Genomic DNA, 12,347 nt, shown 5'->3' with positions numbered 1-12,347 from the left:
TGACTTTTGTGTACTCTAGTTTTCTACGTTTTAAATGAGGTAATGTGACTCCTCCACTTTATTCTTCTGTTCACAGTTGTTTTGGAGATTCTAGTTCCTTTTGCTTTCTGCGTAGGATTTACAATCAGCTCGTTTGTATCTCCACAGTATGCTGCTGGGACTTTTATTGGAATTGCATTAAATCTGTAGATGAATTTAGGGTGAACTGACATCTTTACCATGGCAAATATTCCAATCCACGATCACAGTATGTTCTTACATTTATCTACGTCTTCTCTTCTTTCTTTCTTCAGCGTTTCGCAGTTTTCAGCATACAAATACTGTGCATCGTTTGTTAGAGTCACAACGAAGAATTGCCCTTACTTGTGAGTGGTAAGTGGTATTGCTTTCTTAAGCTTCATTTTCCAACTCTTTTTTTCTTTTTGCTCACATATAGAAATGTGATTAATTCTGTGTTTTAATCTTATAGATGGCACTCTTGATAAATTCACTTATTAACCGGGAGGTTTTGGCATATCTGCTATATATCTGTGTGATTTCAACAGAGATGGTCACGTTGTCTGTGAACTGGAACAATTTTAACTTAACCTACTGATCTGTGCCACAGAGTGGACGAATCTCCAAAGCATTGAAGCAGACGGGGAAAAAGGCAGACACAAAAGATTACGTATTGCATGCTGATGTGTCTAACTGGCTCTGGGAAAGAGAATTCCCACCTATAATCGACACAGAAAGCAGGCCAGTGGTTTCCTGAGGCTGAGTGTGGATGCTGGGGATTCAGTGGGATGACGCCCGAGGGAACTTTATTAGCTGATGGAAGTTTTCTCTTTCTTGACGTTGGTGCTGGTTACTGGGATGGTAGCTTTTGTCAAACTCCATGAGCCTATATACTAAAATAGACACATTTTTGCTTGCAAATGAAACCCGTTTGATACAACAGCTAAAGAGAAACCTGAGTATCACTTCAGTTTGGAGGAACAGCCACTCAGTTTGCAAATAAGTGACAGCTAAACTGTAGCCTTCTAAGAATGAAAATATTCGCGGTGTTATCAGTCCTGCAATGTTCTCCTTGTGGGCAACAAGCAGGGGACTCTAGCCAGCCTCTGCAGTCCTCCCCACCCTGCTCCCGCACGGAGGAGCAGAGTGTGCTTCGGACAAGGATGCGACACTGCCGCTGAGGTTGGGCTGCATCCGTGGGAGCGCCCTTCTGCCTTGATTCCTGACCTTGCCCTTGTCCCTGGTGCATCCCAGTGTGGTACCTGCCCCACCCGCTCAGCCCAGCACTGGGGAAAGAAGTAAGAAAAGGAGATACCCGAGATTTGATACTTGGGCTCCTCCCCTGTGTCCCCATTCCGGGTGCTGGGACCCCAGATTCCTAGACAGCTTCAGAGACAGGATAAAGCGTGACCTGGGGCTGCTGCCTTCCCACAAAGCACACGATTACCTGGCTCTCAGCTCTCTCACGCTCCCTCCCGGCTGAAAGCAGTGGGCTACTCACAGTGCAGCTACATCTTCCCAGGTCTCCGCCCTCTGCTTTCAGAAGGCTCACTCGCCCCTAGACCTTGCCTCTGGTACCTGCTCCCTCGAGGCTGCCTGAAATATCAACGTGCTCTCATCCCTCTTTCCAAGGCCTCCCACACACAGACATCTGAGGACAGTGCAGGGTTGTTCCTTTGCTCCACATCCTCATCTCTGACCGCCCTCTGTCTTTAAAACTTTATTCTTTCACGTGGTCATTGGGTAGGGACACCCCATTTCATTTCTCCAAGTCTGTAACACTGGGATATGTCAACTGCTTCCAAATAAAACTACCTGTATTTGCTGAAATGCGAACGAGGGCAGCTGGCCTGGCAAGGGACTTCTGTGTCACCCTCAGGGGTGAGAGTCCATTGCCGACTGGGATGCTGACATGTTGGCCTCTCGGGGATGCTGCAGTGAGGGTGTGTGAGGACAGTGCCAAGCCGGACATGTCAGGAGGCTGGACGGGTGATGGCAAGTCTTCAAATTCTCCTCAGGAGCAGGGAAGCCACGAGGGCTGGGGTTCCGCCCCAGTGAAGGGGCTGGGGAGCAGTATGGGTTTCCTGGGTGGGCGGGAGGGTGGGTGTCTGCAGAGTGGTGAGGTGGGGGTGTCGCCCCCATGGCACGGTGAGCCCCTCGAAGGCAGTGGCAGCACACTACGGGGGGCACAGCACACATCAGGCCTCAAGGAGTCCTGGGTTCGAGTCGCAGCTCTGCCACCTGCTGGCTGTGGGACGTAGGGCAAGTGTGTTCCCTCTGAGAGCCTCAGTGTCCTCATCCATGGAATGGGCCTGATCACCCCTCCTATCGGGGCTGTCTGGTAAATGAAATCAAGGCCACGCTAGTAATTGCATGTCAATATTCAGGATAACTTCGTGCCTAATAGTCAATGACTGGATGCAAGTGAATCGGTGAACGCTTCACAACAAACGTCTGAGGAGTCAGAGGGCACAGGCTTGGGCCTGGGGCGAAGCTGTGGGAGCTGCCCAGGTGCGTGCACCCCTCAGCCAAGGCCCTGGCACGTAGCAGGGCCTCAGAAAGCACTTGCTGAGACGGGTTGAGGGCTTTTGTCGGGGGAAGCCTGTGGGAAGCCCGGGGCTGAGGGCAGCAGGTCCTGTTTGCCCTGTGAGGGAGGAGGATTTAGGCCGCCTCTGATGTGACCATCCTCTGCTTCTGGGGGACCCGCAGTCTGTCCACCTTCCCCAGGCCCCCCCTTCCTCCTTTCCCCCAAGGCTTCCCGTCTGCTCTCTTCCTCTCTGCCACCCTGCTGTCAGCACTGCCCCCTGCAGAGCCAGGGGAGCAGGGCCCAGGCAAGGAGAGGACAACCGCAGGGAAGAGGGGAGCAGGGGATAGCGCTGCAAGCCTGGAGGCTCGGGGAGGTGGCGAGGCCCCAGCACCCCACCTCTGAGGGCCGATTTCTCCTCCTTTCCAGATGAGCTGCCGTACCTCAAGTGCCTGCTGCACACAGCGCTCAAACGGACGCCTGCGGCTTTTGGTGAGCATCTTCCCCTTGCCCCTCAAAAGGCAGGTGTCTGCTCTGTGCACAACAGGGTATGGGAGGTTCCCAGGGCGAAGGAGCCAGAAATGTTGACGTGTCATTTACTGTGCCAGGGCTGGGGTCCCAAATCCCAGACCCTTCATCTGGAAAGCAGGACCTGGGAGGGGACTCAATTTATCAGAATCAAAGAGTCCATGGGGTCAACCTCAACCCAGCAGCCAGGGAGGCAGAAATCAAAGCACCAAGAGGGCGGAAACCCACCTGTAGCCCATGCTTAGGGGAGGGCCCGCACCGAAACATCTTCCTCGGGGGGGAGTGACCAGGCCGACCCTCCGACGGGCTGCACTAGTGGCTCAGGGCTCTGCCGTGGCTCTCTGGGGATCCTGAACCATTTTTGAGCGAGGGGACCCGCGTTTTCGTTTCCAGGGGGCCTGGCCAATGAGGTAGCGGGGGCTGGGTCAGGACTCAGGTCTGGCTGAGAGACGGGCAGCTCTTCTCTGGGCAAAGAGGCAAGTAGGTGGTGGGGGCGAGGTCCTTATACCACTCTCTCCCTCCCCTCAACCTGAGGCCTTGTCCTCCAAGCTGTGGACATCACTGGGAGTCCCAAGAAAGCCCCACACAAGGCCCCTTTCTACAAATGAGCCCCTTCCCACGGGTCCAAAGTGGCTCTGCCCTCACTGTCGTCCACCTGGGGAATCAGTCCTAGCCCAAGCCAGCAGGCGTGACCCAGTCCTTGAAGGCACCGGGACCTAGGCCGGGCCTTGGCCCAACTGGGAGAGCCTTGCTTCCAGTGAAGAAGGGCCCAGAGCCTCCCGAAAAGCCTCGGGTCAGGGTCACGGCAACAGGCTGTCCAGGTCTGCATGCAGCTTCACTTTCAATAAATTGACTCTCAGCAGTCATGGCTTCCCTTCTACCTGCTCGACGGGTGGGAGTGTCACTGAGGCCTTCCTCGCTGTCCTCTAGACTCACTCGGTCTGAGGGATGAGCTCCTGAAACGGCGGAGGGCGAGGGGAGGCTTCCCGGAGAGTGACTCCGAAGACTAGGTGGCGGAGGCAGGTCCTGCTGGGTGTCTGTCGACCCTGTCCCTTGGTGGGAGGGACCGGCCACCAGCCCACAGCTCTCCACCCCATCCCTGCTCCTGCGGAACCCCGTTGGTGTCTAACTGGGGCCCCACCGTGTAGGAAATCACGAAACCGTGTGGTCGGAGCCTCTCACAGCTCACGGTCTCCACGCTCAGCGGGCACCCGCGCACCTCCCAGGCCCTCCCCACGCCTCCCTGCTCTTTAGGCTGAGGCGGCCTGGCCTCACCTGTCCCAGAGGGCCCGAGCACCTGCCACACCTGCCCAGGAAAAGGAGGCAGAGTCCAGGCTGATTTTGCAACTTTAATGAAACACTGATACCAAAACCACGACAGCACGACAAAAGCACACGACGAAAGCGGGAAGGGCAGAGAGCGCTGCATCTTGCAAGCCGTCTTCCGTGGACGGTGGACAGGGAGATGCTCCTAGAGTGCTCTGTCGGGAGGGGCCGAGGCGGCACTCGGGCTCGAAGGGGCTGCTGGGCTCCTCAGCGTTGCCTGCACACCCAAGACACAAAGGCCACAGCAGAAGTCCCATGACACGTGAGACGAGAGGGAGAGAAGGGGCAGACCCAGTGTCTTCTCATGTTCTCCTCGTTCCCCCCATGCCCAGGCTTTCCCTGCCTCCTGGCAGCCCCGCCACCCCGACCCCCTTTCATAATCTCAAGGATGGACTCGGAACCTTACTGAATCCAGGAGAAGAAGCTGGCACTGGTCCTGGCGGCATTTCTGGTCCGGATGGTGGAGCTGGTGCTGGGGCCGTCGAGGAGGCTGGTGCTGGCCGCAGCATTGGTGCCGCTGCTGACGCCAGCCCTCCAGGTGGCCCTCCGGTTGGCACGGTTGCTATTCAGAATGTACTGATGGTATCGGGCCCAGAAAGCGAAGGGGATCCGGGCCCAGGCGTCGCCGAAATCTCCGTCCTCATCCCAGGTCAGCAGCTCGACCTGTATGTCGTCCCAGCTCCACCGCCCAACCAGAGCCTCGTCCCCGATGTTCATCTGGGCCCTCATCCGCGCCCTGGCGTGTTCCTCAGCCATATCCACATCCATCGTCTTGAAAGCGTCATCCACGGCCTCCAAGAAATGAGCCCTCCATTCCCGGGGGTCTCGGTTCTGATACTGCCATGGAACAACAGCACCGTCCCAACAGCTGCCCCCCTCCTCCGCTGAGCACCTGCTTCCTGCCTGCCCCTTCCTCAGCGCTTGATGGAGTCTTTGTAAAAATCAACCCAACTGGAATCGGGCTCCTACTCTTCTGCGCCAGACCTGGGATTCCGCCCCCTCCACTCCCTACGTCTGCGAACCTGTGTGAGTGAGTGAATCGGGAACCTCTGTGGCCTCACTATCCTCACTGGATGAACGGCAGGACAAGTCCGGGACCCAGGAACGAACAAGGGACGGGAAGCGCCAGCCCCAGTGCCTGGCCCTGAACAGAGGCTCCACGTTACCTGGGCGATGAATCTCAGCACCCTCATCTTGCTGGTCTCGTGGTGGGCTCGCAGGCCCCAGAGGAACTCATACTCAGGGGGGCTGCTGTTGGGGATCTTCTTGTACTCCAGGTACCTAAGCGAGACAGAAAAAGAAACCTGCCGCCAGCCACACAGACCTGCTGCCGCACGAATGGCTCCCAGGCGGCCCCTTCCCAGCCCGGGCTCCTGCAGGACTGCCCTGGCCCTCCAGCCCTTGCCTCCTTCCCAGGCTCGCTCCCGGGCTGTCTGCTCTGATGATGAGGCCTTCACAGCCTCAGGCCATTGGTCCTGCCCAGCGGCCACGGGGAAGTGCGGGGGGACACGTGTATGGGGTTTGCTCAGGAAGGCCATGAGATTCGTGCCTCTGCTCACAAGGAACCCAGATCCCTGTCGGGTGTGTTGTAAACAGAGGAGACATTTCTTCAGGCCCCCTGCTCTGAGCACAGCCCACCACAGGGGCTCCTTGGTGGCCTGGCTGAGCCCTGGGGCAGTCGCCCACAGAAAATGACAGTGAGTTCAAGATACTGCCAGCCCAGAGCAGCGCACACCAGGCATCCTCCCCATCACTGGTGTGTGTGTGTGTGTCTGGGGGTGGGGGTGCTGTGCTCGCTCACGGGCCTGTGTGAGTGCACACGTGGACTTCAAGCACCAAGGACAGGCTGGGCCTCAGCTAGGAGGTCAGCAGGGCAGGGCTCCAGGCTCAAATGGCCCTTAACCCGCCGAGGCCACGCTCAGACATCCACCCTCTGGGCGGCCTGCTCCTGAGATGTAAAGGAGGGGACGTTCTCTAAGAGCCTGGGGGGCAGGTGATGAATGAGGCGGTGGTTGCATCCCGCCCTCCTCGTGCTCTCGGTCCACATGTGCCCCCTTTTCCCAACCTCCCCGGAACCCTCCTCCCCCAACGCTCACAGCCCCTCACTCACACCGCACACTGTCCCTCTCCTTCACGTGTGGGCTGAGGAACGGCTTCCTCAGTCAGGCCAGCACACGAGGAAGGTCTGGGTGTGAGGCAAAGTTAACTCAGTCAGTACTCACTTCTGCTTCACAAAGTCGTCTGTAATGAGTTTCCTCAGATCGCCAAGGAACGGGTGCCTGACCCTGAGTGCGAGGAAAGGAATCCAGGACTAGAGACACTGGAGGACTGGAGCCCTCCCTAGCAGGACTGAGCACTCCCCGGCCTGGAGAGCGTCCCCATGGAGGCCTGGGCAGGCAGCAGAAGCCACTGCTCAGCCATGCCCCTGACAGGGGTCTGATGGAGCCTCCAGTCCTGACAGTTTCTCTTAGACCTCCTGCGGGAAGAGGGCAGCCACACGAAGCAGAGAGGGGACTCAGAGCTCAGGACCATTTCTCCACCACCCTGGTGGGACCCATTGCACTGTACCTAGTCCAGGACGCCACTCCCCACCCAGACCACCAGGCTACCGCGATCCTGGGGCCTCTTGTGGCCAAGGACACACAGGGCAGTGGGAGCCCTGAGCCCCCAGTCATACCCGGAGCGTAGTCCCATCTTGCGTAGAGCATCCCAGAGGACAGCTACGAGGGGAGATGAGGTACGAGAACTTAGTGCACGAAGGTCAGACCGCGGGCGACCCCCCAGCTGCAGGTCAGCCACTCACCCTCGCTAGCACGGTTGCCGTTCATGAAGATGACTCCCAGAATCACCAAGAGGAGGCTCAGCCTGGGAGTGTCCTTGGTCCTGAAGGCGCGGGAAGAGGGATCCTGTCCAGTAGCCATTTCCCCGAGACCACAGCCGGCTCACCCACCTTGCCTCGCCTCTCCCAGACCGCTGCACTACCGGGCAGTCCCTCCCACTCTGCACTGCCTGCTACCTGATCCAGACAATTCACTCCCCCGCCTGAGACTGAGTCACTTCGTCCATCAAGGGAGGATGCGAACACCTCTTCCCAGGGTAGCGCCGAGGATGGGCTTAGGCGGGGAGCAAACGCTTGGGAACCACGTCCAGAGACACAACCAGCCCTTCCCTGCCCTCGGCTCATCGCATCGGGAGCCCAACTCGACGGGAGGCTCCCCTCAGGGCCACTCTGCCAAGCCCTGGCCAGGCGCTGACAGGAAGAGTTGAGCAAGAGGCCTGTTTTCCTAGGAACTTGGGGGAAGGGTGGGCAGCGGTGAAGCCTGGAGAGCAGCAAGGCCTCGCCCCAGGCTACTGCCCCTGCCAGCCCTCAACTACATGGCCCTGCTCACTGTGGGTGGGAGCTGGGCTCTGCCCTCCACCCTGTTTTCCTGTTTTCCTGAGTTCGGTGGGGAGGCACCACCAAGGAAGGCCATCACCCTCCTGCCCTCTCTCACTTTCCCAGGAGGCGGGCTGAAGAATCCCGGGTGCAGACGAGGATGTAGAGGTGTTCTTCCTTGTCGATCTCCTTCAGGTGGATCCCGAACTTCTACGTGGGGGACAAAAACAGAACGTGAGATCAAACGTCCTTGCTGGGCGTCCTGCCTGCAGGCAGCCACTCAGTTCCCCGTTAGAACTTTTCCTCAGTGGGGAACCCAAAGCCCTGGGCGTGGACGGAAGGAGAGGGGCCACAGAGGGACTGCCCTGTGGGAGCTCTGGCACTGCCGGCTGAGGCAATGGGTCCCACGTCAGGAGACAAGACATGCTCGGAGAGGAGCACGAGGGAGAGGCACCTAGGGAAGGAGGGACCCAGTGGAAGCTCCCGTGTGCAGAGGCCAAGGAGGGCTCCCTTCCACAGCAGAGCTTCCCCACATTGGGTCTCGGGGGCTGCAGGGTGCAAGGTTCCCTGCTGCTCCTGTTCCACGGGGCTGCCCCCTCCCCCGGCCCCGTGCCCACCTTCTCCAGAGTGTAAGTTGCTCGTTCAATGATCTCAGGGAAATGTTCGTCGTATTCTCGGATGACGTCCTTCAGCATGTCTGCGGGAGAGGAGGGCGAGGAAAGCACCGGGCTGAGCAGGGGCCACAGGGCAGCAGCCCCTCGGTCATCCCTGCTGAGGGGGGCGCAGTCAGGCAGGCCCCCACACTGTGCACCCGGAGCGATCAATCAGCCAGGGCCCGATGGGTGCGGGCAGGTGATGGGAGGCCCACAGGACAGGGCTGGGGGAGGGGGGGAGGGCAGAGATCAGGGAGGGGCACAGGTTGCCCACCTGAGCGCTTGATGGGGATCTTCTTGTAGTCTTTAATCATCAGATATTTCACCAACTTATTTGCCTGGAGAAGGAAGAGCACATGGGGGATCAAGGCGTGGGGGACCTCAAAGAACTGGCCCCCTGGGGAGGAGGAGGGAGATGGGGAAAGGCAGGCCTCTTACCCTCTCTTGCAGAAGGGTCACGTTGCGGGGCGGCAAGCACAGTACGTGCCGTGAGGGTACCTGGGACCTCAGGGCCATCGGGGGCCGGGGGGCTGGCTGAGGCCGCACCGTCGTCACTGGGGGCTGCGATGCCCTCCAGGTCGGTGGGACCACGGGAGGCTCTCTCTCCTCCTCGCTGCTCTCATATTCGTCATCCAGGTGCTTGGACTGTAGCATTAGAGAGAGGACAGACTCAGGGCCCGCAGGCTCCCGGTCCAAAAGGCTTGGCACACATCTTAACCAGAGCAGGTACTTGGAAACAGGGGTAGTACGAACAGCGGATGACATGTGCTGAGTGCTTACTAAGTGCCAGGCACTGAGCCAACCACTCCTCCCTCCAGGCCCGAGGGTAGGGACTCCGTGGAGTAAAAACATGCTAGTAAACGTGCCTTGGAGAAACACGGGCCAGCTGAGAGAACAAGAGGGCAGGGGGGGAGGGGAGCGGAGGGGAGCGGAGGGGAGCGGAGGGGAGGGGAGAGGCGGGGCACAGGAGAGGAGGAAGCAGAGGGAGGAGAGGGCAGAGAAAGCAGGAGAGCCAAGGGGGGCTGGGGACAGCATGGAGGTCTCACCTTCTTTGTCCTCTTGCCTCCAGTCCTGGCCCTGGGCTCAGCACTCTGCTGAGCGGTGGCAGCTGCCTCCTCAGGCTCAGGGATGCTCGTGGCCATCTTGGCCTTGGCAGCGGCTGTTGCCGCCACATTCTGAGGCTCCACCCACCGAGTCTTGGCCAGAGCCTTCCCAGACTTGGTCGTCTTGGGCCTAGTGGCTGCCCCCTCCCCGGCAGAGGCCGCCTGCGGTCCCCCGGAGGCAGCACTGGGGCCCTCTGTGGCAGCCTCTTGGGCTGGGGCGGGTCTCTTGGGGCGTGGGAAGGCCATGCCACTGACACCTGCCGGCTGGCTGAAATCAAAGACATCGTTCTGACCCAGGAGGGCTGTCTTGGGCCGGGTGGCCTCTGTCCCACTGGTGCACGGGGCCTGGGAGAAAACACAGGCCGAACTAGGGCCCTCGCTAGCAGCCTCCTGGCCCTGGGAGGATGTCTGGGGCGGCGTGGAGGTTGCGGGAGCCCCGGGGGCGGCCATCTCGCTGTTGACTAGCATCTGAGAGCTGTGCGGAGAAGCGAGGCTTGTCTCAGGGGTGGCTGCCTGAGCCTCGGGCTGGGCATCTCCCCCTGAGGCCTGGCCTGTGGCCACTGAGTGGTTAGCGACCACCTGATTGTAGGTGGCCCGGGCGGCAGCGGCAGCGGCCCGAGCAGCTTGGTTGGAGGCGGCGGCACGGGCTACGCTGGCAGCACGGGCGGCAGCCTCGTTGGCAAGTGTTTCTGGATCCAGTCGAAATGCCTCCATCAGAGTCCTGGCCAGCATAGGGTTTTCCAGTTCCCAGGGCTCATTCTGCAAGACCAGGGAGGGGAGGGGAAGGCAGACAGCTCCACAGGCTCTCCCTGTGCTGGCCAGCCTCCTCTCAGGGGCCAGCATCCCCGACCACCCCCACAGCCTCCCCAACCCCTGTTCTCCCAGCAGGAGAGGGAAGGTTTGGGGAAGCTGGGCAGTCCTTCCCCATTCAACCCTCTCCCTTCACCCACCCTCACCCTCAGCCTCCCTGGAGTCACAGGAGAGAAGGCCCAGGGCTAGCAGGTGGCCAAGGGGCCTCACCGCTAAGATGCGGAAGCCTGGACCCAGGCTCCCAAAGGCTCTGAGGATACGGATGTCAAAGCTGGTGAGGGCGCCGTAGCCTCCAAAAGCACCAAATTCTTCATAGTCGTTTCCTTCAGCCATCTCTTCCTCCCCGACGTCATCGCTACCCTCGTCCATGTCTTCCACGTTGTAGCCTTCGGATTCCATGCGGTAGCTTCCCTCAGCCATGCTGGGGGTCCCAAGGAGAAGAGAGCTCAGCCTGAGAAAGCAGGGGGAGGCCTCTTCCGGGGGAAGGGGCGGGATCCCTGGGAGGTTGGGGAGGGGGCAGCAATCATCAGGTTACCAGGCAGTAGGTACAAGGGGGTGGCGGAGTGAGGGCTGCAGGGGGAAGAGTCTGTCAGAGACAGAACCCCAGGAGAAGGATAGGGGAGGTCGGAGGAGACCCGAAACTGAAAGGGGACTTTAGGACAGGCAGGCTCCCCATCCCAGTGGCTGGATTGGAACAGGGGGTGGACTGGCGGGCATGGGTCCCAAGAGTCACAGTGGGGATGCGTTGACAGAGGCAGAAATAAAGCGCTCGAATTTAATGGCTGGAGCAGGGGGCTAGGCTGCGGGCGGGGGAGCAGGTGAGATGAGAGGGCTCAGAACACGGGAGCCTCGGGAAGCTCTGGGAAAATGAATCGCAGGGACCCTTTGACTAGGTCCGGGTCGGGGGAATTCAGCTGATCCCGACCGGTCTAGGTTGGCCTCATATAGGACCGCTCCGGGTGGATGGGGTGGGGTCCTCGGACCAGGTGAGGCTTAAACTGGAGCGACGGAGGTCTCAAATGCAACTCCAGGAAGGGGGCAAAGCGGTCAGCTCCGCTGGAGTGATCTCTGAGCTCACCGTGCTTGGGGTGGGGGTGGGGCCTCTGCTCTCAGGAAGCCCAGCAGGCAGCACACTGGTCTGCTAAAGGGGTTCAGAGGGTGGGCTCCGGTGCAAGCAGGGCTCAGGTCGTGGAGCCAGCGTCTGGCGGCGGAGGTGGTGGAGCTGGCGGGGCGCTCCTATCTAGACTGCGGGTCCAACGGGTTCGGTTCTGCGTGCTTGGGCTTTGTTCAGATCCGGGGGTGGGGGTGGGGAGGGCGCGGCGTACCGGCTTCCACTCGCCCTCTCCTGGTCCTGCCTGGGGCTGGATCCTTACCTTCCCTGGAGCTCCAATGGCGTCCGTCCACAGCACCAGGAACCCCGCAGCCGCGCCCTCGCCTACTGCTGCCAGCACAGCAGCTCCGACCACCCCGCCCCTTTGCTCCGCGCACCCCGGGCGGCTGGGCAGCCTGCGCATGCGTCGACCCCTCCAGCCGGCCCGCTTTCCCAACAAAAGCCCTTTCCAGTGGGTCCCCAGTGCGCATGCGATTCCGCGAGTGGGTGGGCGGGATTGGGGGGGGGCGTTTGCTCCTTCCCGCCAGATTCCCCTCTCGCGCCCCCCACCGCAGGCCCTGGAGTTCCGTTCCACCCATCCATCACCTACCCTCAATCCCCCCACTTCTGCACAATTCTTCTCAGCCCTGCCCTCCCCTTGCCTCCAAGTTGCTCCAGTGTGGTCTGGAATACACTATGCCCCTCTCCCCAGCATGACCCCCTAGCTCACCGGTAACAGAGGTCTCTAGCTGAGTCTCTAACTGCAAGGAGAGAAATGGAAATGGGGAGAGGATGCCAGTTCCCTTTGTGTTCCCTCCACTATCCATCTCTGGCTCCCAGACACCCTGGGAACATCGGCTTCCCCTGCACTCTTTCTGCAGCTTGTGTGTCCCAGCCCTTACTGTGCTGGGCGTTGTCTTCCTCTCATAGCAGCCCCAGG

The 12,347-nt window shown here is 60.0% G+C and overlaps 1 protein-coding gene and 1 non-coding gene across 4 annotated transcripts; both read right to left on the bottom strand.

Moving 5' to 3' along the window:
- Positions 1-4,385: 4,385 nt before the first annotated feature.
- LOC105069980 (melanoma-associated antigen D4) lies at positions 4,386-11,849 on the bottom strand. Of its 3 annotated transcripts, none has more exons than XM_010956229.3 (13): positions 11,691-11,849; positions 10,528-10,738; positions 9,451-10,266; positions 8,843-9,049; positions 8,679-8,742; positions 8,369-8,448; positions 7,870-7,961; positions 7,179-7,258; positions 7,053-7,095; positions 6,598-6,660; positions 5,542-5,656; positions 4,777-5,212; positions 4,386-4,592 (listed from the first exon to the last, which is right to left on the bottom strand). In XM_010956229.3, exons 2-12 carry the CDS (start codon positions 10,735-10,737, stop codon positions 4,778-4,780), a joined length of 2,205 nt encoding a protein of 734 aa, XP_010954531.1. In that variant the 5' UTR covers position 10,738; positions 11,691-11,849; the 3' UTR covers positions 4,386-4,592; position 4,777. The 3 variants fall into 3 exon arrangements, with proteins under 3 accessions (XP_010954531.1, XP_010954530.1, XP_045373549.1); XM_010956228.3 differs by having other exon boundaries at positions 4,782-5,212; XM_045517593.2 differs by lacking the exon at positions 11,691-11,849 and adding an exon at positions 11,396-11,633 and having other exon boundaries at positions 4,782-5,212.
- LOC141576462 (small nucleolar RNA SNORA11) lies at positions 5,884-6,011 on the bottom strand. Its single transcript, XR_012504907.1, has one exon. It is a non-coding gene; the product is annotated as a small nucleolar RNA SNORA11 (small nucleolar RNA).
- Positions 11,850-12,347: the final 498 nt, after the last annotated feature.

Source organism: Camelus bactrianus, chromosome X, assembly GCF_048773025.1.
Source record: "Camelus bactrianus isolate YW-2024 breed Bactrian camel chromosome X, ASM4877302v1, whole genome shotgun sequence".
NCBI classification, from domain to species: Eukaryota; Metazoa; Chordata; class Mammalia; order Artiodactyla; family Camelidae; genus Camelus; species Camelus bactrianus.
This window is presented reverse-complemented; position numbering and strand designations above follow the sequence as displayed.

Bases quoted from the DNA above. Each gene is read 5' to 3' on its own strand.
- LOC105069980 (XM_010956228.3), bottom strand. From the start codon at position 10,737: ATGGCTGAGGGAAGCTACCGCATGGAATCCGAAGGCTACAACGTGGAA. The intron at 8,743-8,842 runs GTAAGAGGCCTG...TTCCTTCTCCAG, and splicing joins TGACCCTTCTGCAAGAGAGG to GCAAATAAGTTGGTGAAATA. The intron at 5,213-5,541 runs GTAACGTGGAGC...GTTCCATGGCAG, and splicing joins TGCTGAGATTCATCGCCCAG to TATCAGAACCGAGACCCCCG.